Raw genomic sequence first — 27,534 nt, forward strand, 5'->3', positions numbered from 1 at the left:
CGCCACCTTAAGGGGCAGGCCTTACCCGCGGGCGCGCGCACCGAGCGGGGAGGCGGGCCCGGCAGCGTGAGCGTGCGCGGGTAGAGGCCGGGCCGGGCCGGGCCGGGCCGGGCCGGCCAGGCCATGCGGGAAAGCCCGCGGCGGCCCCCCCCCTCCCCGCGCGCATGCGCACGAGTGAGGAGGTGCGGGCAGCGCGCGCGGGGCAGGCGGCGGCGCCCCCCCGCGGCGGCGCGATGGAGCTGGAGGCGGCGCGGCGCGCGGTGCTGGCCGCGGTGCGGGGCACGCGCGCTGCCGACCTGCCGCGCCTGCTGCACTGGATGCGCAACACCAGTAAGCGCGGACCGGCGCGGCGCGGCTCGGACTGGCACGGCGCGGGCGCTGCGCTGCGGGCGCCGTTGCCGCGCCCCCGGGCAGGGCCGACCGAGGGGGTGGGCGTAGCGGGCCTAAGCCGTGCCCCGCCAGGGCGACCCTCTGCGGCCTGGCTGACCCGCTCCGTTACGGTGCTGACACCGAGCGGGCGTGTTCCCCCCACCGGCGCCGGGAAAGCCCCGCCGGGGAGGGGATGCGAGGCGGGGGGAGCAGTTCGGTGCGGTAGTCAGGGCAGGGGAGCCAGGCCTGGGCCGGGCGCTCCGCTCCCCGGGCAGGGCTTCGGCTCCGCCGGTGGCACACGGCCGGCCGGCAGCCCCCGCCCGAGTCCGTCCGTTCCGTGCCGCCTAGCGCGCCGTGACCGAGCTCGGCCTGGCCGGGGCTCGGGGGCTGTGCGGGAGCGAGGCCGCCGGGAGGCCGCGTGGGTAGCAGTACTCAGGGAGGGCTGAAGCCGAGGCCGGTCCGATGGCGCCTGCTTCTCTGGCTCCGAGCAGAGGCTCCTGTCCCTGAAGCTACCGCTTGGTACCGGCCCGCGCTTCTCAACCGCCGCAGCCATGAGGCTGTCGCGTCGGACTAAAGCGGAGCTGGTGGTGTGCTCAGGGTTGCGAGTGTCGGCGGAGCTGCGGTTCGGGGTTGCTCTGCCAGCTGTGCAGCAGAGGCAGGCGCTCCCGGCAGAGGAGCAGGACAGACAGCCGGGGTGGTAACCTCTTAAACTCCCCAGCGTCAGAGGTCACACAGAGGTACTCTGCTGCTGGCATATCTGGAGGTTTTTAGACGTCTGTCTTGTCTTGTTCCACTTCACACATGTTCACAGCAACCTTCCAGAAGCTTGAAAACAGTGCCTTGAGCTATTAGCAAACACTGCTTTCCTCACTTAATGTCCTCTTAACATAGCTTTCTGTTTACTTTCTTGTTTGTGCCTCAGTATAATTTCATCAGCATGCTGCAATCAAGCATCTTGTGGCAGATGAAGATAGGAAATGTGGGTCAGTGTACAAGCTGCTCATTTGCAGGTGAACAAAAAGATGATATGGAAAACCCAAATAGAGGCAGTGCCCTGTGGCAGGGGGGTTGGAACTAGATGATCTTAAGGTCCTTTCTAACCCAAACCAGTCTATGATTCTATGATTCTAAAGCTGTAGGCACGTAGTGCCACGCTAAATAAACTAAGTGCTGCTTCGTCTGTGGGTGGTTTTGCATTTTGTCATTGCAGATAAGAATCTGGAAGCCTCCCCCCCGCCCCGATCCTTTGATCCGGTCTCAAGCAGCCAGTAAGCGTATGTCCTGTTCATTAGTCATTGCTTGCTGGGACGATAAACCCACTGCCTGGTGATCATGTATTGGGTGTGAGAAAATTGTCATCCGGTACCTTACTTCCCCAAGTCATGCCCTGTTGTGGGATTGGGTTATTCTAGGGTTATTCTTGTTCAGGCCTTTTGTTACAGCACTTCCACTGTAGGGGGGAAGCATCTTCATAAGCAATCACACGGGGACCGTTGCACAAAGGCAAGCTGTGACACCTAGAAGTTGTCCGGGTAATTGGAGCTGCAGACCCGCTGTTGCCCCGTGGTTTGCAGCTCCCACGGCCGCTGAGGAGGAGAGCGGCAGGAAAGATCGTTCTCTGGCTGAGCGGGCCCTCTGCTGGCATTACAGAAGGGAACACAGTGTTTACCGTGCGCGGTGGGCACGCAGCCCTCCAGCCCCAGCGGGTCCTTAACTAGGTGGATATTGCTAGGTGGCCCGGAGCATCTGTGAGTCAGCCTTCACTATTAGAGCAGAGATGAGACTCCCCAACACTTGAAGGCTGAAGTTTGATGGGTGGTGTTAGTGTTAACTGTAACTAAACATTCTTATTTTCTCTGTGTGTGTACGTACAGGTATATGTCTGCACATATGTGTGTATATCCATAATGGTGGCGCAATCTGCTGTAAGCAGTATTTCGTTCCTTCCTTTTTGAGTCCTTGTCTGGATTCATTAACATGCTCTGCTTGCTAAAGGGTGTCTAGGTTACTGTAAATAATCCTGTTAGAAGTGGTTTCCTTACATCCAATATGCTATAATTTAAAAATCTCATTGAATTTCATATGCAATCATTCCTATTGCTTGTTCATTTAACAGAAAGCATTTCAGCTTCTTCTACACTGTATTGGTTTGTGTGGTGTGCATATGTGGCTTTCTCAGCTTGCTTACTTACTCCTTTACAAATACAGTAAAGCACATGGGAACTTATTAGTGAAACTTGAAAATGCTAAACTGTTTCAGTTAGGAAACACATCCTTACTGTTTTCTCCACTTTGATTCTATGATTGTGCTTTATCTCTTCCATAGGAATTTTTAGCCAATGGCATAGTTTATGTAGACTTGCAAAAATCCTTTGTCAATGAATAATTTCTACAATTTTTCTTCTTATGCTGCAGCTTCCAGAAATTCGCACAGATAGATAGTTTCTGTGAAAGACAAGTACGCTGTGGTTACTAGCCTTTATTAGATCGTGAGCTCTCAAATACTTTTTTCTGATTTTTAGTGATTCAGATCCATGCCTAGGTCTTTCAGTGAAAGGCAAGTATATACTGTTGCTTCATATTTACTCTTCATAATTAAGATACAAGCTAAATTGTAGATCATGTTCCAAATTTTATCTACTTTGTGCTTGATATATATGAGAAATCTTTCTCATAGAAGCATAGACTCATAAAATAGTTTGGTTTGGAAGAGACCTTCCAAGGTCATCTAAGCCAACCCCCTGCAATGTGCAGGAACATGGTCAACTAGATCAGGTTGCTCAGAACCACCTCCAGCCTGGCCTTGAATGTCTCCAGGGATGGCGCATCCACACCTCTCTGGGCAACCTGTGCCAGTGTTTTGCCACCATCGTTGTAAAAAATTTCTTCCTCACGCCCAGCGTGAATCTCCTCTTTTTTAGTTTAAAACCATCACCCCTCATCCTGTCAACCTCCTGCTTCGGATACAAGAAATCCTTGGGTCTGAAGTAGGAGACTGATGGAGCAAAATTTTTATATTGTTTGCATCAGTGCTGATTGCTGCTGCTTCACTAGGTACATAATCTTAAAACTAACATAATTAGTTTTGTAGTTGCCTTTCAATGGCTTTATAGCTCATAGATCAAGCAATCAAGCAGCTAAAGTAATGAATATAATTTCATCTTTGTAGTCTCCTTGACAGACTGTCTTCCGAATCTTTTTTTGGTTTAGGATTCTTGTAGTCACTATCCATGATGTTTTACTGTCTTCTGTTTGTTTGTGCTCTGATAATAATTTATACTAATTTTCTCTCTTTCAGAAAAAAAAAAAAAAAAAAGTCATTCTTAATGTCCTGGCTGGATGCTATTCATTTATTTTCAGAGAAATGAAGTTACACTTTGGGCATCTGCATCTTTCGCATTTCCTTACAGTTTGCGATTGTATTTTGCCACGTGCTGGTGGAGTATAAAGCTATAGGTAACCATACTTGTTCCCGTATGTGTCATTTGAGACGTGTGACTTAGGCTAATTTTATTTCCCACATTGCCACATTTCTGGAAAAATATAATGCCTATAGAATTTGGTGTCATGATACTGCTTGTAGAAGTTAACAGTTTCTGAATCTGCTGATTGTGATGTTTTACTTAAAAATGTTAATGTTTGCCCAATTTTTAGGCTATCTTGAGGTGCTGCAGTCTCTCTCTCTAACGTACATATTTGTGTACATGTAGGTATATGGTAGAGGGGAGGGAATTAGAAAGCTTTGTGCTTATCTGTAGGAATTTTTTGTTGTTACCAATTCAGATACATTTCATTGCCTCTTTGGACTGTTAGCCTCTTCATAGTTTTTTTCTCTGTTTTTTTTCTGAATGGCTATGTCCTTCTGGTTTATCTCCAGTTTTCTTTTTCTTCACACTGAGTGAGTACAGGACTGGAGTAAAAGAGCTATCTCTGCCTCTTAATGGTTTCATTTTCCTGCAGCATTGAACAGTAAGTGAACAGAGGCAGTTGTCCAGCAGGTCACATTCCTTTACCCTTTTGCAGTTTCCCCAGAGTTGCAAATATTTTGGGTGATGTCCCCAACACAACACTCTAGATGTTACTTCTCTTTGTATTGTTTCTCTGAGCTGCTTCTGTGGCTGCATACTGACAGTAACTTTTACTGTAGGTTGCTTCCCACCCTCGGAATCGTTGTGTTTGAGTAGTTATACTGCCCGTTACAACACCTAGATAGTGCTATAATAATTAACACTGGTTGGATAGAGGATAGTTGTAGGGATGGGGGTGTGTGTGTGTTTTAATATTCTGAATGAAAAAACTAAGCAAACAAGGATAGGATAAATGGAAACAAATATGGCATCCTCGCAGACAAGTTGGTTTTCTGTGGCGTGTGGGTTCCCCCCCACCCCCTCACCTCCTACTGCCATCCTATTCCTGTTTCTGTCAAGATGTTGAGCTTATAGTTTTATTTCCAGCTGAGAAGGACTGGGCATGATTCCAGTGTTGGCTATAGTCAGGCTTTTTTCCTCTCTCTCATGTAAAGTGCCAATGCAGCCTTAGAATAAAGCCCTGCATAAAGTAGTTGCCCCTTAGGATCAGCGTTATTGCAAAGACAGCCTTATTTACTAGTTTAACTTAATCTGTGTTTTCTGACTTGCATGCAGTCAGAAACGACTGCATTTCTCTCGGATGTTGCTGAGAAACTTTTTCACGGAGGAGGCAAATTACTTTATAGTAAAGCAAGTTATCTATAGTAAAGACTCTTGTGTATGTGGAACTGGAAAAACATTGAACAGGTTCTCACTCTTATGATTTTGGACTAATCTTCCTTAGTAATTATAGGAATGTAAGTGTATACAAGATGCTATTAATTTTCTTCTTTATACGAATACACAATAAATTAACTAGTCATGCTTCCCTTCCCCCCTCTCCTCCCCAGTGTTATTGTGAATTTTAGAAATCCAAAATCTTTACATATGATGGAAGAAGACATTACTGTTTTAAGGCAGCTGCTTAGCAACACTGCTTTGGTGTTTCGCAATCAGACAGCTCTTCCCACACACTGCAGTGAAATGTACGTCATTTCACGGTGACATGCATTCCAGCCTTTCTTCTGAGTTAGGCTTAGATCTCAAAGAAAATGAAATAATAAGAGTTGAAAAGAATAACAGGAACCTTTGGTGTCTTTTCTATAATAGGATGATTAATGCTTTAATATCCTTCTGCAATAACCACGTTCCAGAAGTTCTGGCTAAGAAAACTTGGGTGAAGCCCAAGAGCTAATTCAGACCACTTGGGGACCCCCTTTCCCTCCTGAAGATCCCCCTCAATTGGGTCCCAGCATTTGATGTATAGCTTCTGTATAAATGTGTGCATGGTCATGTTCCCTCTCGCTCCTCCACTGCCCAGACTCTTAAGAATTTTCAATAGCGGGAGAGGTTGCATTTGTTAAGAATGGGTGCTGGAGGAGATAAGCAGTGAAAGTAGAATTGATCAAGCTATCTGTATGCATGAACAGAGATACAGGAACCAGAGGAAGTAAATACATTAATCTAATTTCAAGTTTGAGATTGAAGTCACCAAACCACTGTACTTACTGGGTACTACTGAACACTTTTGCTTTAATGCAGATTACAAAAGGCTCTCAATTTATGTCAGTGAAGCACAGATAAGGTGGTAAAAAGACCCTTTGTGGTTTTTCATGTACTGCCACGGAGTCTAAGATGAAGATAGATAAAGATTAAAAAAAATTTTTTTCAGCAGGGCTAAAACTGTTCTAATACTAGTGCTTTTTTGGTTTTTTTTAAGTCATGTAACAATAAAATGAAACAATCTTACAAACTTTTTCTATTCTATACGCTTCATTAGAAACATTTAAATACAGAACTAAGATTTCAAAATGGTGTACTGGTTTGAATGGCTGAGTGTTTATACAGTAATGTATTACTCAAAACAATCATTGAAGAATAAACCATTGTAAATCCTCTAAGTTAAGGATAAACAACATATACTTAAGTACAAATTTATGGTTTTTTTTCTTGTGGATTGACTTGTACTGGGAGCAAACCAGCTTTTTAAGAGATTGGCATAGGATTTAGTCTTGTGACTCAAAGCTGAGGGCAGTCAGATGCTGTAAGTTCAGGCTTTTAACAGGCAGTGAGGCAGGGGTATCTGACAAAATTAACTTGACCAGGCAATGGCGGATGTGCTGCTTTACTTCGGTGTTCTGCTTATAGATTCATACAATAGTTTGGGTTGGAAGGGACCTTCAGAGGTCATCTAGTCCAACCCCCCAGCAACGAGCAGGGACATCTTCACCTAGATCGGGTTTCCCAGGACCACACCCAGCCTGGCCTTGAATGTCTCCAGGAAACTTCTCAACATACTGTTAGGAACAGACCAAGTTTGTCCAGCTTTTTCTATTATGTACTTAATGATTTAGTCATTATCGTGTTCTTAGACCTGCTAGATAAAATTATTTGATTATGATTTTCACACGACAAGGATAGAAAATAGTATAAGAAAAATTGTGACTCTTACAGGAAATGGTCTTTAAGGTTTCCTTTTAGTACTCTTGCCACTGCAGGTGGAACTAAAGTGGAATGAGCCTCTTCAAAAGGATGAAAGCATGGGTTTCTGCAGTGTAACAAATATGTAAATTTTGTGTGTATGTGAGAAAGCAATTTAGTACAGGGCTTCATATCCAAATTGGTAGAAGTGATTTATCCAAGTATAACAGCCTTTCAGAAGAGATCAAAATAGTATTGCAGATCCACATTAACTGGAATCTATTTCTTTGTTAAAATTATGCTGTACTGAAAACCTTTTCCACTACTCTGTTGTTAGGTAAACTAAAATGGGATGCTACCTGTAATTTGATGAATCACCCACTTTGGGAATTGGCATTAATTTCTTTTGTTGTGACAAATGATACTGCTGTGAGAGGGGTCTCAAGAATACCAGGTACTTCTAAGTTGTTAGTCACTGAAACTTAATAATGATGGGGAAAACTAGTGATTGCAAAATAGGTATGATGTGACTTACCTTGTTTAAAATTTTACTTTGAAGCTTCTTGCAAATGAATGTAAAAGGCTGAAAGAACTAATAAAATAAGATCTGGTTATATTCCTATTGGAAAAAGCTGATTACTTTCTACCAAAAGTTAAGTATGCTTGGGTTAGAAATAGTACTTAGAGTTCCTGAAGAAGTTGTTACTCTGAGGTCACAGTTTACTTCTTAAACTGTTTAGCCAAAAAAGGAGATAGTAAGGTTTTAGAGATGTGAGACTTCCTCCTTGGTCTGTTTGTTCAGTATCATTAAAACACACTGAATGATTAAATTAACCTCGTATTAAGTAACATGAATGTTAATATTTGCTTTTTAGTTCTGTGAGTCTGAATATAGTCTGAATATATATCTAGAAGACCATAAGGTGCTTTCTGTTATGGTTGCCTTTGCTAAATCGTCTTCTTTCCACGTGGCATGTAATCTTGTGTTCTCATTTGGAAATCAGGCATTGCTTATCTTCAGTCATGTATTTCGCAGTGCCAGGATGTTTAGATGTTGGTATAGCGGTGTTCTCTCTCCGGTGTGAGGTTTTGTGATGTTTTCTTAGCTTGTGTTATATTTGCTGTAGAAAGGCTGAGCAGCACCAGGGTGTTAATTAGGCTTTTTGCAATGTGTTAATTAAATTTTGTAAATGCATGTTGAGTAGATCCAGTGGAACCGGTTTTTGAAGTAAAATACAAACACTATGCACTCAGACTTCCTCCATAAACAAATGATTGTGATTCATCTTGCAGTATTTCATGAACTTTATGGTTCTTTCCTGGTTAGTTGCCTGCTCAATGAACACAGGGGTTGGCTTGCATACTCTCCATTTGATATATATAACAGGCACTAAAATGATATCAAAAATAGTTTCCTATTTTTGTTTCTTATTTGAGGATCCCTTTTAAGGTGATACTGAGATTCTCAAGTGGGAACAATTTGCTAAACACAGGGGTGGAGTTGATAAAACTGTACCAGAGGAGGCAGAAATGCGTATTCTCATATTTGGCACCTGTGTTCTGTACTTGATGGCAATCTATAAATATTTGCATGCTGCAAAAGTAAATGAGATATTGTGGTAGCTGTTGCTGTTTCTTGCTTTGACAGGAATGAGGCGACTCTTCACATCTTAAGTTTGGTCACAGACTGTATGCGCAAGCACAGAGCGTTGCATGTGCTGCTTCTGCTGAAGCTGCCATTTTGTCATCTGAGGAGGAGTGTGTTCAGAACTTCTCTTTTTTTGTTTCTGCATGCTTACACTTTACAGTAGCGACTGGTAGTTGGGAAGGAACACTTCCGTTTGTTATTTATGTTTCAGTATCTGTGTTTTAACATTTTTTCATTGAAGATGCATATGGGTAGTAAGATTTTCCTTCGGACCTGTTTTATACAGAGCATCTACAGGAACTCTTGTGTGTCGTACTTGGTTTTGTAAGATCTCAGAGGGCCCTGTGTAAGATGGTCAGTGTTGTGACAAGTATTGTACAAATGGGATTTGAGGCAGAGGAGTATTCTGGATTTGAGGAAGATGGGTTTGCTACCTGTCTCCCACTATAAGTACCTATTTCTCTACTGTAGAGGTGGGACACCAAATAGCCTTGAGAGCTGTCCACTGCTGATGTTGGCCAGAAAAGGTCACCGAGACCATGAGGGAACAGGTCTTATTGATGCACCAACCCCTGAGAGAAAGGGAGCTGAAGTTCTGCGTTTACAGTGTGATGTGTCTGGCCTGGTGGTCTATGAGCACTTCCTGCACTTCATTAAATGCTATATATGAATTTGATACTCTTAACAAGCAGTATAACAGCTGGATGAGGTCTCTTGCATAGTAATAGTATTGTTTTAAAGCATGTGCCAGATGTAGAGGCTTATTGCCCGCAGGCACTGGTCTGTACAGCTGCTAATATCAGCTTTCTACTCTCTCATTCAGTTTGTAGCACGATTTTCCTCCTTCTTCTTTCCTCACATGTTACCCACCTCAGCAAACTCTGGCTCCTTTGCACTCTGAGGGCCTATTGTGGTGCTGATGGTCCTGGTTAAGCAGCAGTTAAATCTGTCCACCTTCTCTTTGTATAATCTCTGGGTTTACTTCTGTGCTGTGTCACATCCACAGAAATCTTCTTTGAGCTGATCAGAAAAATCACTCACTGCTGCTGGGATATTCGTAACAAATCTGCAAGTCGTTGGATGGACCGTGAAGTTAACAGGAGATGGGTGCTTATTAGAGGTTTCACATTAAAATGCTGACAAGCTGGAGCTGCTGCATTGCACCTGTTGTGTTGTTCGTGCTGCTGCTCTTGCAGCTGCCGCCTCTATCCCTCCTCGATGCAAAGTCTGCTTCTCTTTAGGAGCTGAGGTTCTGGAGATCTTAACTGTGAGCTCTTTGGAACAGCAAATTGTCTTCCTCTTGTGTAACAACTATCAATGTTGTTGTGCCCGTCAGGGCCTTGGAGTGTTACTGCTATGCATTTAATAAACAATAAACCAAATATGTATTAGGGGAATCCAGATGATTTAAAGTTTCTGCTGCTTCCAATGGAGGATTCAGGATTATCTGTTGGAATCACTTGGCATGTGTTGAAAGAACCATTTACATTTACACTCTTAAGAAGAGAGTGTCTTGTGCTAATGAGTGAGGGTTTCTTTAATGATGTTGTTCTCACTACATTGCTTAAACAAAAAGCATTTCAGAAGCTTTTCATAGTTAAAAGGTTATCTGGTCTCTGTTTCTTATACTAGCCTTAAAATTTCTCACTGTTTCTAGCATTGCCTGTGTTCTACAGGAAAGATTAAGTATATTAGCACAGAGAAACTTGTAGCATGTTTTATATTTTGAACCTGCTTGCCATCAAACTTGTCTATACTAATGTTCCCACCTGGGAAAGCAATGCTAACAAACATTTAACTTTCTTTAAACACTTCTGAAATCTGTCAGATCTTCTTTTGGTGAGTGATACACATATATGTAAAAACCACATTCCCTGCCCAGCATGGCAGCAGTCTAAATAGAACAAGGAACAAACCAGAAGGGACAGGGAAGAGAGGACAAACATGTCTATTTTTAGACAAGAATCAAGAGTTGGGTTTGGTATATTTTTTAGTATTAGGTTTGTGACTGCTTTTTGTTGTGCGGATTTTGTTTCTTTTACAGGTATGTAGTTTTGACCTGAGATACGCCTTTGTTTAGAATCAGTTCAGTGTGCTCAGAGCAGTGAGATGTCCAGACAAAAAGAAATTTCATCTAGTCCTTCTTTTGAGGAAAATGTAACAGAAAAGGAACAGAGTACAGGTATACAGCAGATCTTATGCTGAATGTCAGCTAGGAACATCAGACCCTTCACACGAAACTGGCATATGTAAGCAGGATGTTGGCTGCAATATGTGAAAAGTCTGGTTAGTGCAAATAAGCCTTTAGCTGGAGTAATGGGTCTAGTTCATGATACTGCAGGCCATAAAGGATGAGAGAGTCCAGTAGATCCAAAGCGGAGTGATGAGAATGATCCGACTCCTAGAAAAAATGCAGGAAAGGGCTGGATAAGTGGATCTTCTTTCTTCTAGAAGAGGTGACTGTTGGGAGGACACATGAGAAGTTTTCAAAGAAGTAAAAAGTTGCTACATAGAGGAGAGGAAGAAGCTTTTCTATTTCCATTGTGAGTGGGGCAGACAGTACTGACTTGAAATTGTGGCAGAGTATATCTAGATCAGTTCTTAAGAAAAGTATTCCTTAGTAAGTGTAAGTTAAGTAACTGTAGTCAAGCAGTGGAATAGATTGTTAAGGGTGGTTGTGGAGTCTCCAGCATTAACAATCAATTGAAAAAGAATAGTTTGGAGAAATAGTGACACATTGATTCAGCCTTGGAAGAAGAAAGGATTGGTGACTTCTCAAGGGTCTCTCTTGATCTTTTTTCTAGTTAAAGTAATGCAGAGATATGCTGGAAAAATAGCAAGAATTTACAATATAGCTTTGCAAAAACATACTATTTTACATCCATTTCTATTTTCTTTCGCGTTTGAAATATTTTGATAGTTTAAGTCACGTAAAATGTATTCTAAGTTGAACTGTTGAACTGTGCATTATCCTTGAATTTTTTTTGTAGCCACTTTATTAGAAAGATGGTATGTATAAAAAGAAACTTGTATATATATAAAAAAGCATGCATTCGGGCAACTATGAATTTTGTAATTTCTTCAATAGTTCAAAAACATCTTTGATGTTTTTATATCTTAAACTGAAACAGTATCACTTTGGTGGCAGCCCAGGCCATCATATGTGAGTTCTAAGTTTATAAATATGAAAATAATTTGAGATTTCAAAAAAGCGCTACGTTTATTTTAAGTGGCAAAGTTATTACACTCCAAATCTGTCATTGGCTGGAAAAGCTAACAAAGGCTGAAAAATGCATTTCTAATAAAAACCTTATCCATCTGGTATTGTTTATGTCTTTCAACTGCATTGTACTGGTCATCACTTAGTCCACATGATCTACATATGATTGTTCAGGGGGTTTTGTTTGTCTTGATTTATAGATGACTTTGATGAGCTTGTGGTGACTAACAATGATGTTGTGCTTAAAAATATCGCTGAAGATTTGCGGAATCGTTTACCCATGGAGGCAATGTTTAATTCGGAACATCAAGCTGTTCAGAAAGTAAGCTAATTGTTATGGTCTGCTTTCACTGAACCACGTCATTTGTTTGGGGACTATGTTGATTTCAGTTTTAATAGTAGTTCATAGTAGAGAATAAGCACCATATTGAGGTATAGGAAATCTCAGTTTGGTTCTCAGATCTGTTGCTGCATGATTGTGTGACCCCAAGAAATTTGTTTCATAGTTCTTAATGCTTTGATCATAAGTTATTTGGCACAGCTTTCATTTTGTGTGGTATGGCACCTGTCACAGTGATTCTTTAACGTTAGCTCCATAACAGACTCTTAACAGCCCCCTTAAAGAAAACAGAGATACAGGGCCAGTGTTCCACTGTTGCCATAATGTGGGCAGTGCAGAAATGATTTCCAGCTCTTTTCAGATTCTGATGGCTCAGAAAGAGGTAGGCTGTGAGTCCTGTGGGAGGGGAGAGCACCTTTTCTACTTGAGCTGTCAATAAGTGTGGAAAGTTAACGCATTTCCCAGAAAAGTGACGTGTGGCTCTTAAATGGGAAAAGTGGATTGGCCACATGAAGCAAGCCTGGGAGAGAGAGGAAAGAGGAGTAGGAGGATGAAGATTATACCCCTTGAAATTATGAGAAGGCAAGCATCCCAACTGGTATGCTTTTGATTGAAAATGACATCCATGTTAATCAGGAGTGTTTCTAGTTTGGGGCATAAGGCATGAAGATGAAAATTTTCGGACAGTTGAAGTTTAGAAGCAATAATGCCCTTTCTCCTAAATTTAAGTTGCATTCTCCTAATTAAAGTGGAAGAGAAAAAGCTTCCTTTACCCTATACCTCCTCTATAGCCAAGCAAGCAGTAAGGAGACCAAATTCACAGCAGGTCTCCTACTTGGCTATCGAAGTGAGCTTGCTTTTGTCAAATTCCACTTACTGGTTATTTCAGTGGGATTTAATGATCCAGTTTACATGCAGGATTTTTGTAGTTTCATTTCGATATGTAACTTTTGAGTGGGGAAAAACTTGTATCTCATGGATTTTTGGGAAAGGTAGGGTGGTCGGACAATTAACTGTGTAACAGTGTAAATGAAATTGAGAGACTTGGTTGTGCCTTTCTTAGGTTTTGTTCCTCTTCTCAGATACACCAGCATCCACTGCCCATGATTCATGTTGATGCATTCCTTTATGATGATGATTTTGTTGATTCATTGTGTGAGGAGGGGAAAATGAGTAGGAGCTACTGCACAGAGTGTGGCTCATACAAGACTGCATCTTTAGGTAAGTGCTCTTTTGGGAACATGAGAAACAAATTCAGTTTGACTAAACTGGTTTGTGCAGTGACTCAGCTAGACAACACAGCATCCAGCTGATGGAGAACTTTGTCCACACTGGTGCCGTACACAGGCCAGAATTAATTCCCATAACCAATGGAAGGAGGCTCCTATACACGTAAGTTGAATTAATTTGCAGTCTATGAGTGACACCAGTTGCCCACAAAAACGGGGCAGGGAAGAGACAGGGCTATGTACCACTGAAAAGGAAGATGCAAGAGGAAGACAATACTGTAGGAGTCTATGCAGTAGCCTCAGTTTCCTCTTGCACCCTGAAAAGCAGTATAAATCACCATCTGTCTTAAAGCTGGTGTGTGCTGTGGTACAGATCAGTGCTGTTGCTAGTGTAGCACGGCATTGGAGGAATGGTTTATATGGAGAACATTCCGTTCCTTAAAACCTTGGAGTTGAAATTCAACGTATTAATATGTCTGCCCGTAAAAAGTTTTGTGTGAATCGTGTTGAGCCTTAGGTACCATGTTTCCTTTTTCATTTAAACAACTCCAAGTTACTCTGTTTTGTGTTCTTTAGTATATGTCACTGTGCAGAAAAAGGTAATTCAGTTTCATGAAGGATTTCAAAATTCTCCATGTAAGGGAAGGAATCCCCAGGCTCAGGACAGGCTACTTGGCAGGCTGCCTCTGATCTGCAAACCCTGGATATCTGGGGTCCCCAGCACTAGCTCAGGCAGGAAGCCATATAGGTTTTCAGTGATGATAACTCTTCAGATTAGTATTTCATTGGTTAATAACACAGTAGTTAGTACTGCCCACCCAACACCTTTGTTCTGTTCTTATTTCCCAGAGTTTATTTCGCATTCCTTTTCCCTCATGGAACTGAAGTTTCTTTATCAACATGTACTGCCTGACCTGACAGGAAAGGTAGTGGTTGACGTTGGCTCCAGGCTTGGTGCAGTGCTATTTGCGGTAACTTCCAGCACAGGAATTCATATTTTATTACTGTGACAAACATTTTCCCTCTTCTCTGACTGCCTGCTCTTGTTACTCCATCTTGGATGGGTCATTCTGAGAGGCACCTCAGATTTGACTCTCTGAACAGTATAAGGTGCTGTTTACTAGTGATTTCAGTTCTGTTCCTCACAAGAGGGAATATAAATGATCTTGCTTATTGAGAGAAAAAGTCTGTTGTCCAACAGAGTAGCATATTGCTGTCACACATGCTGCTCGTTTGCTAGTTCCTGCTCTCTCTCTTCTTCATAAGTAAGTTTGCCCTCTATGTCTTGACCATGTCTATATATAGATTAGTTATGTTAAATTCTTTTATGAAGCTGACAAACTGTTAAATTATACAAAGGAAGACTTTGATATGAATTTGTCTCCAAAAACATATTGTCCTGCTCTGCATTTAAAAATGCACATAAAATACTTCATCGAGAAACTTGAGTACAATTTTGATTGCTTTTGGCATGGCTGGTGCAACATATGGCCAAAAGCAATGCAAAACACACATTACAACTTTCCTACAAAAGCCGATGGCTGTTTAGGGCTCAATCTTGGAAACACTTGAGCATGTAGTTTTGCTCATCTGAATAATGTAATTTCGGACTACTCGGATGAGGAAAGTTACTCCCATTTGTAAATATTTGCAGCATTGGATCCTTAAATGGTAACACTTTTGCTAGCCTGAATTTGTTGTGAAGTACTTAAATACTTGCATTGTTACAGCAGAAGATAGTCTTAACTAAAGCAGGGGAAATGTTTCTTAAAAAGAAGAGTTCTCCTGTTTAATCATGTTCTTGCCTTGCATTGGAGGAGGGGTGACTTCACATTCACAGGTTGCTTTTCTGCTCTCTGAGTTGAATGGTTTCAGAAAACATTAATAATTAGATTGTAGTATATAGATAGCTCAGATATTCTGTATCTTTAGCATCGTTTATTTGCCTTTACCAGTGTAGCAACATGTAATTGTGGTGTTCGGTGGAGACCATGGCACTTTAAGCAATGTCTTCATTAGGGCCCTGTAGGCTGAAGTATTTGTACTTTTTTTTTTTTCCTAACATCTCCAACAACTTTCCAAAAATCTCAGTCTGAAACTGAACCATTATTTTAGTCTTATTATTAAGGGATAATTTACCTTTTTTCATATGTATCTGTCTGAAGCACCTGAAAATGGCCATAATACTGTATTTAGAGGTGCTGACAAAGGCTTTGTACCAAAATATCCCCATATATTACTGGTACATCGTCCTCCATTGTCACTCACTTTGACTTTGTGTGTCTTTTTTTTTACTTCCCTTTTCTTCTTGTTATTTTCTTCTTCCATTCTCCCAAGAAATAAAAATGTGCACTCTTTTCGCTTTACACTATTTTTGTAACTCGGTTTGTACTGCTTTTTTCCTTCTTAGACCATTTTCCATCTGTTTTGCAATTGAAGTGAAGCTAGAGCTTTCCTTTTTATTATTTTGACATGTCATTTTGGATCTCTTATTAAAATTCGTGAGACGTAAGTGGGAATTGCCACATCAGGGGCTTAGCTCTGAAAAACATGTCACGTCCACTGAACGACATTTCTCAACTTGCTGTTTTAAAATGCTTTCTTAATCTTAACCTCTGTTCTATTTTTTCCACTTTAATTGAATTTTTTGAACTTGTTTTAAAGGCATCACAGTTACTAAATTTCCTTTTCCTAATGTAGGGTTATCTTTATAGCTCAGCATCCCAACTGTATGGAGTAGAAATGAATGCAGACTTTTGTCAGTTGCAAGAAATGATGATTACAAAATACCAGTTCATTGACAGAATTAAGGTAACTCACTACATGGTTTAGTGTATGTTTTTTTAACCACTGTGTACTAGGTATCCTGTTTCTGTGAGTGGCTGGTAAATCGGCATTCTGAGAAGAAATTTCTGCTTTTGCTTGTTTTGGTCCTAAACAAAAGCTTTGCCTTAGGGGGAAAAAAATCTCATAGCAGAGAGGAAGGAGGAGATTATCAAAATATGATAATGTGTGTTGAATCGCTTAGCCTTGTCACTGAATGGATTTACCTACTGGCTCACACAAACCAGATACATCTTAGCTGTTTTTCCCAGTGAAATCAGTGACATTGCCACTAACTTCTGTGAAACTGAGTGTGTAAAAAGTTTGTCTTGAATAACAAAACTGAATGTCTGTGTTTCATTAACATTAGCAGAAAGATATTTGTAGAATTTGCAAATTTGCATCTAAGAACACCTAAAGAACTTACAGCTATTGGTATTTCTTTTGTTGTAATGTCAGTGCATATGTACCTTTCACAAACAAAATGGATTTCAAACAATGTGCTGTCATTATGGGAACCATTTCCCTAGTCCCATTATGGAATTACTACTATTTTAATCAGTTTGGGGTTTTTTTTGGGTTTGGGGGGTTTTTTGGGGGGGGGGGAATATTAGTTATTTTGTTGCCAGTAAAAGTTGGAAAGTAGAATGTACTGGGTAGAATACTGGCTTTAATCCTGTGTTGTGTGCATGTGTTCTTGAATGGAGTCACAGAAACTGCTGGCTGTATTAATTTCTTGGGAACTAAAGTAACCAATTTTAAACTGGAAAGAAATAAGAAACATGACATATTTGACACAGTGTAAGCAGCATCATTGGGTTGCCCAATTCAACCCCAGTTGCTGCCGGTTTATCCGTAAGCTTTGGGTTTTGCGTATGTTTTATGTTCATAACACCTTATTGTGATGGGACTGAAAGTGCAGTTAGGAACCCTGTCAAGTTAATTCAGTGGAGCTGGAGATCTGTATGCATGCTTTTCAGCCTTGTATATTCTTTATTATAAGCCTTTTTGTTTTTCCTTCACACCTCGTAATTCTGCTGAAGTATTCATTTCGGAGCATAAAGATTAGAAGATAATAAGTTTTCAAAGCAGTGCCTGAGGACTTAGCTATTTGAGTCTCATTAGATGCTAATTTAGTCATGTGACTCCTGTTATCACACTGCTTTGAACATTTCAGTCTTAGGTTTTTATTTCACTCCAAATGAATCCTCTCCAGGATTCTGGACTTGAAACATAGTCAGAATCCAGTTGCTGATAATAATTTATGACACAAATTTGAAAAAACTTTTATGAGACCCTTCTTAAATGACAATTGTTTTTTCAAGATATTCTGAATTTTTATTAGAGTGTGTTCCCAAAGGACAGCAGGGTGGAATGATATCTTTAGCAGCTAAATCTCTGATTTAACTCTGTGTTTCTTTGGTCAACATTTGGTTTGTTAAAGTACATAGAAAGTTGCTCAGCATCTTTTGCCATTTGAGCAAACAGATGCTGGGAGGAAAGTAAACAGGTCAACAGATCTTAGGAAACTTGAGACCTCAATTCAGAAATTGCCTGTAATCATTAAAGGCTTGGTGCAACAGGGCAGTTTTAAAATCAGTTGCTGCCTCCTCCGTTGTGCCAGCACACAGCCGAGCAGGTCAGGGAACTGGTCCAACTGAAAAAGAACCCAGCAAAAAAGTGGTGTTCTGGTTGGAGCAATACCTGGGTCAGGCTGACGGTGCAGCCATGCATGCTTATGTGGTTCCACATTCCCCAGTAGGAATGAGGATGTGTTTGGGGAGAATGGGGTGCTTAGGTCACTATAGTCAGCATGGTCACCTACTCTGTAAATGTGGACTAATTTTAAGTTAAGGTTCAAGGTTTATTCAAGTCAAGGAGACATCAGCACAAGTCCAGGCTTTCCCAGTAGTTTAAGCGTCTTTCTGAACTGAGACTTGAAATACTAAGTGTGCCATTAGTAGGGCATTAAGAAAATTTTGTGCTAATTGTGATTTCTTGTGCTGCAAGAAGTCCACTGATTGAACGGTCCAGCAGTCACTTGTGTTTGGATTAAAGGACTGCTGCTTTGTGGGTTTTTTTGTACAGAAATTCTGTGGTTCTGTTATTTTTGCCCCTTGAATATAAGAGAGCAAAGTAGAATGTCTCCATAGCCTCAGAACAGTGATCCACATCCCGCTTACAGTTGAGGTAAAATCTAGGTTCTGGTATGTGAGTTCTGGCAGATGTAGCAGAGGCGTGTTTTGCCGCTAGCTTTCTGTCCTGCCCCACTGCAGGAGGCTGTTGCCTGTGTAACAGAGCAGCAGTCAAGCCTGTATCCATATCTTTACCACCCCAGTTTATGGTCTTTCATTTTAATCAACAGTTAGCAGGGGCTTTATGCGGAGGACTTGAGTTTACACCCAGGACCTACTGTATTTAGGACTGCTGATGGTGGCCTAAGTGGTGTGTCTTCTTTCTCTGCTGCCTGAATGCTTGTACTTTTTAATCAGCTTCCGTGTTGCTACAATTTACAGTGCACTGTTTGAAAATAAATTATTGCCAATCTTAATTGTCATAAAAAGCTCTAACTTTCATGAACTAGTGGATAAATAGTTTAGGTGTCCACACACTAGAGGTGAAAGAAGTTTGACCAGTCATTCCAACAACTAAACTGTCCCTACTTCTCAGTGAGCCAGAACCTGCCAGTTCTGGGCAAGGTACAAGACCACAGTTGCTTCCTTTCCACTTACTACAGGCAGTGGTGAACAACTTGGCATGGTAATGTGTTTAAGGAGGTAAAGGTGTTTGTTTTACTGATTTGGAGCACTTGAAGAGAAACCATGGAATACAGCTCTCAAAGATGAAATGCTGCAATGCCTAATTTTTCATGAATGGTAGAGTTTGGTTTCTGTTATTACTGACATCATTGAAATATTTGGCTGTAATTGCAATTGCTATAGTGCATTCTGGTAGTATGGACCAGAGTCATAAACTATGACAACTCATCATCTTTTCTGCACTTGAACCCTTACAAGTTGCAGGGGTGGTAGTATCTGTTTCCTCTGTCAATCAGAACAGAATGCTTTGCATGTTCGTTATGAGGAGGAATACATAATTTACCCTCCCGACAAGTACTGATGTATTGTTAAGTGGGCAAAATGTTTTTCAGCAGATAAGTGTTTTAATCTTTTGTACTAACATTCAGCTTTCCTGTCAGAATTAAGAATTCCTTTTTACATCTGTCCAATATTGGAAGGATTTGACAAAATGTGAAATGTTGAATACATCAGGTTAGTATGTTCCCAGCCCAACCTAGTAATAGGTCACACAAGAAAGAAAATAAGTTTTTCAGATTTTCTGTCTATTTTCAACATATAGGGATGAAAAAATAATTGTGGAAAGCGAGTAATATTCAAATAGGCTTTCTCTCTGTTATCCCTTCAAAAGATGTTCCAGTTGACGTTTCTCCTCAGATTTGGGATGTGATATATTTCTTCGTGTTTAAGAAGAAATCAAACACATCTTGTCAGAGTGCTAATGAGCATCCATATTCTCCTGTCACTGTAATCTCACCTGTTTGAAAATGACATGATGTGCTAATATCCTTTTTGGTAGGTGAAGGTAGATGAAATCAAACCAGCTGCTATGCTGACTGGAGGGGTAGTTGTTTAGTAAAGTAAAGCACTTGCTGTCCTCCAGTGCCACTGAGCATCCTGCCTTTCCAGCATTTCCAGTCCCAATATATGTTGTGAGAATTCAGCTGTCAAACCTGGATCTGTAGTGTCTTTTCTAGCTGTAATCCTTTAGTAACCCACTGAGCCTGTGAGATGTCTTTTAATATCCTCAAAAAACCTTTATCTAGTTTAGCTTCTTTCCTGAAATTAATGAGCATTTGTGATAAAATACAGATAAGTGAAATGTAACAGCCATCACATACACAATCTCCTCTTTTATCGCACACAGCGTTCTAGACCAAAAGTCAGATGTAGTTTATTTCACTTAACGTAATAAATCCCATATTTTAATTAGAGGAGATAAATCTGATTTTTGTTTTTTCATTTCTTAAAGCTTATTCTTTTCATCTACTGTGAAGCCAGTGAAATACCAGTTTTGTGACTGGTTCAAAATGGTGGTAGCAGGTGCTGTATCAGGTTGACAGGCTTCATGGCTACTTGAAGGCTGTGTTTGTCTCTTAATTTATGCCTTGTGAATTTTTTTTCCTTCAGGTGGTTCACGCAGACATCTGTACTCAGGCTTCACTTCTTCAGGCGGCTGATGTTGTTGTAATGAATAATGTCTTTGAATATTTTCTTGACAGACAGGAACAGGCTAGGTAAGCTATGTGTCCGAACAAGTTATCTATTTCTTTGGCAATGTCTGTGTAACCTTGTGAGTTATGGAAAACCTTAAGGTTGTGCTTTTTGAAGTCACATAAATTACATAAATTAAACTGCCTGCACTTGTTACACTTAACTGCTAAAGCGTTATGATGGTGGTTTGTCGTTAAACCCACTAAACACTGCTGCTTTGTTTACCCAAACCTTGCCCTGAATCCTTGCACTGATCTGTTAAAATAGTATCTTGCTGTTAAAGGATCTGAAATTACTATATCGGCATAAGCTTGATCTTCAGAAAGAATACAGGTCACTGACTTGTGGATGTCACAGCGTTAATATAGATGCACTGCAAAACATGGCTATTAATCCTGTTTTCTAACATACCTTCTTAAGGATGCAGTAGCAAACAAACATGTGACTAGGGTTCTTTTCTTTCAGGTACAAGATACTCACAGATGAGCTTTTGCTAATCCGGCAGTATCAGTTTATACCATAAATAACTTTACCGTCCAAAGTTACTGTGCCTTTGTAATGGACAATCAAAAAGAAAGTGTGTCTTCACCATCCCAGCCAACAGCCTGACATTCACTAGCAGTTTCAGCTAAGGCTTGTCCTACTACTGCCCATGATACCAGGCAGTAATGTCAGCTGGAGAGACACAGAGTGGATGGGTGAAGAGTAGTGGGTGTTTCAAATTGCCAGGAGATTTGTTTCTGAGCACATGTCTGAGAATTCATTTGATTCTTCAAGAACTCAGGGACAGTGGTTTAATGTTGCATTAGTACCATGAAGACAAATGACATTTGAAGAATACTGGCAATACAATTCTTTTTAGTCTGAATTGCCATGCTGTGAAAAATGATCTGACTTGCAAAATCAGAAGAAAAGGAATGCTGGAGGCAATATTTAAATACTTCGATTGCTAATGTTTTAAGAGAAGCATTTTGTTGTGACTTCAAAGTGTGTACGTAAAGAGCAGGTTGTTATTAAGCTTAAGCATAGAATCATAGAACGGTTTGGGTTGGAAAGTACCTTAAGATCATCTAGTTCCAACCCCCCTGCCATGGGCAGGGATGCCTTACCCTGGACCATGTCACCCAAGGTTCTGTCCAACCTGGCCTTGAACACTGCCAGGGATGAAGCATTTACCACTTCTTTGGGCAACCTGTTCCAGTGCCTCACCACCCTCACAGTAAAGCTCTTCTTCCTTATATCTAACCTGAACTTCCCCTGTTTAAGTTTAAACTCATTACCCTTTGTCCTATCACTACAGTTCCTGATGAAGAGTCCCTCTCCGGCATCATTGTAGGCCCCCTTCAGATACTGGAAGGCTGCTGTGTTTAATAAAACTGTGTGCTCAGAGACTGGATTTTCTTCAAAAGTTTAAAGGGACCAAATATTGATGTTTAATCCTAGTCCAAAGTGAAGGTGTTGACAGTACAAAATGACATGCATGTATGTTAAAGAAGTTAAAAAGTTACAAAATCTAACACTGTAAGACCATTTATTCCCTCTGATTTAAATACAAAGCTTGATTTTGTTCATACAAGATATTTGCTTAATATTCATAGTGGCTGATAAGCATGTATAGTAAGTCTTTAAGTTCAGTCTATCTCTGCCTGGTAAACTGTAGATTTGGTTTATGATCAAATGTGGTTTGTTCCCTAAAATTTGGTGACCTGCTTTTTTTTTTTTTCCAGAGCTTGGGAATTTGTTGCTTGTAATGTAAGAAAAAGAGGGTCCTTATTAGTGACAGTTCCAAGCCTTACAGAATCACTTTCAAAGGTCCAGGTAAGCTCCTTCAGCTGCTTTTAGCCAAGACAGTTTATCACTTTCTGTGAAAGTGGCAGTCTGGTAGCTGAGGTTACCTGCTTGCCAGTATTGCTGTGAGAAAGGATACATAATTTTGTGTGTAGATTAAAATATGTAGGACTCTGGATTTTAATTCCGGGTTGACCACCAACACATCTGCCTGTACTTGGATTGTCCCCACCTATATCAGCAGGCGGCATGACTTGTTATATTATTACATGTATTATTAACAATACCTTAGCTGTGAAGTTAAAAAAAAACCAAAAAACAACAAAACAAAACCCAACACAGAACGTTAATAAAGCCAGATTAGGGTGTGAGTAATTTTTGTGATAATTATATCCATTTCCATCAGACTTCTTCCAGGTATAGGGGTAGAACTTCAGAAGTACATATGTATTTATAGACTTCTGGAGGCAAAACCTTGAAATGTTTTCTCTATTTAGCTCTACATTTGCACATTGCCTTGAAACATGACAAACTGTTTTGTTAAGCCAGTGGGAGTCCTATTAAAGAAGGACCATCCCTGAGGATACTCTGTCTTCTGACCTGCTGTGAGTGTAGAAAATGACTCAGTGTGTGAGCTGTTAGAAGTACAGATTAGGGAGAGATGTGGTCTCCCAGCTAGCCAAGTGATTACCATCAGGTGTCTTGGATCCGTGACATAGCTTTAAATTGCCTGTTGGAAACAAACATGATGACAGTGCAACTTCCAAAGATGTTCAACACCCTGTGCTACTGCTGCTGTTCCCTGAGTAGCAACCACTTCTGATGGACCAGCCTCTGCTCTGTTACCTCTGCTGCCAATGCCATAGGTCACTGGTAGATTACAGTTGTTATGTGTATGATGCCTAGGCAAATTGTGTGAGCTGGCTTTAGTTCAGAAACAAAACACTGATCATACATGACAACGTTATTTTTATAGTGGCTTGCTCACCACAGTAGTCTGCTTTAGAGAAATCAAATCACTTGTTGCTGGTATGTTGATGGGTGAAATAGATCCTCAGGCCCAGAAGCAGCAATGGTGTCACTTGACCTTTCCTTGGAGCAGGCAGTAGAAACGCAGCAGCTGAGAAGCCCTTTGTAGCCTTAATACAATACTCCCTGGGTGTAAACCAAGAAATACCTGTAATTCTTCCATGGTACAGTTAGTGGCTCCCTCAATACTTCTGTCAGAATGCATATAGAGAAGTGTGCTAGCGATATACCTAAGTTATTCACTGAAATAATTTTTAAAAGTTATCTTTCATAAAATCATAAAATGATAGAATGGTTTGGGATGCAAAGGACCTTAAAGTTCATCCAGTTCCAACCCTCCTGCCATGGACAGGGACACCTTCCACTAGACCAGGTTGCTCCAAGCCCCATCCAACCTTGTCTTGAAAACTTCCAGGGATGGGGCAGCCACAACTTCTCTGAGCAACCTGTTCCAGTGCCTCACTACCCTCATCTTGCTTACGTCCAATCTAAATATACCCTCTTTCAGTTTATAATCACGGCCTTTTCTCCTGTCACTACAGGCCCTGGTAAAAATTCTCTCTCATCTTCATTGAAAGGCTGCAGTAAGGTCCCACTGGAGCCTTCTCTTCTCCAGGCTGAACAAGCCCAGCTCTCTCAGCCTGTCCTCATAGGAGAGGTGCTCCAGCCCTCTGATCATCTTCGGGGCTCTTCTCTGGACTGCTGTACATGTCCATGTCTTTCTTGTTCTGGGGCCTCTAGAGCTGGACACAGTACTCCAGGTGGGGTCTCATGAGATCAGAGTAGAGGGGTAGAATCAACTCCCTTGACCTGCTGGCCACACTTCTTTTTGTGCAGCCTATGATGCAGTTGGCTTTCTGGGCTGCAAGCGCACACTGTGGGCTCATGTGCAATTTTTCATCGAATCCTTCTCCGCAAGGCTCTTCTCAATACATTTATCCTCCAGTCTGTATTGACTGTTGTAGGTCCCTGCAAGCCGCAGCTGCAGGACCCAGGTGCAGGACCTTGCACTTGGCCTCGAACTTCATGACATTCACATGGGCTCACTCCCCAAGCTTGTCACGGTCTGTCTGGATGGATTCCCTCCAGCAGATTCACTTCATCACTTGGCTTGGTGTCATCTACAGGCTTGCTGAGGGTGTTCTCATTCCCATCTATGTCATTCATGAAGATATTAAATAGTATTGGTCCCTGTACAGGCCCTTGAGGGACAGCACTTATTACTGGTTTCCACTTGGACACTGAGCCATTCACTGTATCTCTTTGGATCTAATTTTTATTCTCTTTATTATCTTTGGATCTTTCTTTATTCGCTCCTATTTAAGTTAAATGACATTTCCAGAAATTAATTTGTCATTGCTGCATAACTTTGAATGACTAATCTCTCTTATTATGTCTTGCATTCTTAATGTTGTACTGACCTTGAAACTCCTGCTATGTTTCTCAACATTTTGTTAAGAATCTGTTTTCATCATTTCAGACAGATATACAGCTTGGCCAATGGGTCGAAGAGATGCAGCTAAACTATGATGTGTATATGGAAAAGGATGTTGACAGAGAAGCACTTGAGCAAATACATTTATACAAGATTCTCTAGTACCTGGGAGAATTTACTAGTATCCTTGTAATGTTATATATTTTGGGTCTAAAAGGAATTTGGATTGATTTGTGTGAATAAATCAGGTCAAAATTCTTACTGTGATAAATCTGAGTCATATTTGTGGTTTGTAATGAAAAAGAGTCTTTTGAAACAGGTTTTCTTATGGAGGCATTCTGTATCAACAGAGTATATTGATTTTTAACTAGGAGATATCCTTATAGTTTAATTTTTGCAGAAATTTTGGAGAGAGTGGGTACATACTGATGCTGAAAGAATTTTTGTTCATTGCTAATGTTTGCTAAATATATCAAACTTAAGAATAGCAAATCATTAATAATGTGAATGATAAGAATGCATTTAGTATGTTACTTGAAGGCTGCAGTACATCAGAGTTTGTTGTTTTGTTTTGATACAGACCATTTATTATCAGTAATAATATTTATTATTAACAGTATTATCTTTAATTTTCTCCTGTAGAATTTGTGGGCTTTCTTTCCAGGGTCTGTTTGATAACCAGAGCATCCACTGGCATCAGTTATGAGAAGCAAGTCCTTCTGTTTAGTTACTTATCCTTAAGGCAGGTATTAACATAAAACAACAAAAGACATTGAGGAGCCATTGAGAATTAATACAGTGAGTCTGGGACGACAGAACTCTGTTCCACTTCCTGCACTTCTGCTGGGGATGGTAGGAAGTGTAATAAGGGGTTAAGAAGCTGAAAATTCTGAACAGGTGTCACGGCTTAGCGGGGGCTTGGTGGTGGCGTAAAACATTGGAAATTCGTAACAGAGCCTCCTCGGAGAGAAGAGATCCACATACGCCCACCACATTTACATTTAGATCGTACGTTCTAAGGATGTGAAGCTTTTAGTCAGCTGAAGAATGTTTCAGTTTTTAGCAAACATTAACAATCCGAGTGCAAAAATACTAACTTTGGGAGTTGTGGACTAAGTGTGCCGGGAATTTAGAAGCACTGTTAAAAGTTTGCTACACAACTTAGGTCTAGTGCAAATGGGAAAACTTTAAATTGGTTTTAAGTCTTCAAATGATTTACAAGTCAGTGAACTTGATAATATACACTGTAAGCAAAAAGGAACAGTGGCCCTTAGGCACTCATGAACATAGTAAGTAAATGGTACTGTAGAAGGGATAGTGAATTTAAACAAGTCTTATTTTCATGGTCTGTTTGGAGTGGAAGAAGATGTTTTTACCTTGAGTGATACTGAACCACTGTGTTGAATCTTGCATTTAAAAGTTAACAAAGATGGAAATCTTTTTCTTAAAATGTTTAGTTTATTAAAGAATAATAATTGAACTGTTGATTACTTCGTTGTCAATGAGACAAATACCCTAGGAAGGGAGCCCACGAGAGGCTAGGCATGGGGTGGAGGTAACGCATGGCTAATAGATCTAACAAGGAGAGAATAAAAAATGAGAAAATAAATACATATGCAATTCAGAATGAGGAAATGAGCACTATAGTAATCAGTACAGTGGAAGCTGTGACTGAATTTGGAGTGTATAAATAGGCTGCTATAAAAGGAAAACTGACTGGGTCTTAAAAAGCTACTTCATAACCCTACTACCATGTGAAACGAAAACACCATGTCAGAATGTTGCTTACTTCTTCCAGAGGTCCTGCAAGATCTCCCGAATGAATTGTCAGGACTTTTGGCTCATGGGTATACTGTGCCCTGCACCTTGTTTTGGTAATACAGGAACTATAGCTTTCATTGCAGTTGTTTCCCCTCTTCATGCTGAGTCTTCAAATACTTTTTTTGGGTGTTGATCTCAGATAAAAAAAATTTCAATAGGCTGGAGCAGATCACCAGCATATTTAATGACATCTGTATCCTCTGACTCTGGAAATAGCATGCACACATCTGGAGCTCATATGCAGCAGAGGGTGCAACAGGGAAGCTCCCCCTGTCTTTTTTTAGACATCAGGAGAAACTCAAGAGGTGAGTGCAAGCTGCTGAAACTTCTGTCTTCCTCTCCTGCTTTTAACAGGTCCTTGATTTAAACCCTCACCCCAACATGTTCACAGAGGAGGGGCGGTGGTAGTTCAGTTTGCTTTTGTTAAAGTGGTACTCAGAAATACAACTTCTCTGTCCCTTTAGACATGAATTCCTGACTTGGCTTCCTAAGAGCTCATAGGGCCATTCTTAAGGATGTTATGAGCTGCTTAACTCATCTACCAAAGAGCTAAAAACAGCTAGTGTGTGAAAGAAGGTATTAATTGAATCTGTCTCTTTCCCAGCTTCAACTTCTGTTATCTTGCCCCTTTTAGTCCTGTTGTAGATGCCCACACACAAGGGTAGCAAAAGTAAGGTGTGAGGAGGTTTGCAAAGCCCTGTGTGAAAGTGAGCAAACTGCTTTTCCCTGTGTACACTCAGGCAGTCTTGGCTGTTGGCTGAAATCCTCCCAAGAGTGTGAGTATTGCCTCAACTCAGGTTTTGCTTTGTTGGCTCAAGGAAGCTTCCACTGTTAAATCCAGTGGGCCGAGTCCTTGTTCTCGGTTCTGCTATATTGCACAGTATTTGGCAGATGATTGAACTTTTCTCTGCCTCAGTTCTGGAGTGAAAATGGGAGTAACAAATCCAAAATCAGAGTAAGGTTGTGAATTCATTGAGTATCAATTGCTTTGAGATTGTCATATAAAAAGTGCTGAACAGCCATGCTGTTCTTTGTAAACTGACCTAATTTAA

General features: G+C 40.9%; 1 protein-coding gene across 2 annotated transcripts; it reads left to right on the forward strand.

Annotated features, from left to right (window-relative positions):
• The first annotated feature begins 61 nt into the window (after positions 1-61).
• LOC115606206 lies at positions 62-26,151 on the forward strand. Of its 2 annotated transcripts, XM_030481716.1 has the most exons (9): positions 62-330; positions 11,926-12,047; positions 13,148-13,286; positions 14,144-14,265; positions 15,995-16,105; positions 20,326-20,432; positions 22,137-22,227; positions 24,707-24,842; positions 25,304-26,151. In XM_030481716.1, exons 1-8 carry the CDS (start codon positions 165-167, stop codon positions 24,821-24,823), a joined length of 975 nt encoding a protein of 324 aa, XP_030337576.1. In that variant the 5' UTR covers positions 62-164; the 3' UTR covers positions 24,824-24,842; positions 25,304-26,151. The 2 variants fall into 2 exon arrangements, with proteins under 2 accessions (XP_030337576.1, XP_030337575.1); XM_030481715.1 differs by having other exon boundaries at positions 24,707-26,146.
• The last annotated feature ends 1,383 nt before the right edge of the window (positions 26,152-27,534 follow it).

Source organism: Strigops habroptila, chromosome 4 (assembly GCF_004027225.2).
Source record: "Strigops habroptila isolate Jane chromosome 4, bStrHab1.2.pri, whole genome shotgun sequence".
Lineage (NCBI taxonomy): Eukaryota > Metazoa > Chordata > Aves > Psittaciformes > Psittacidae > Strigops > Strigops habroptila.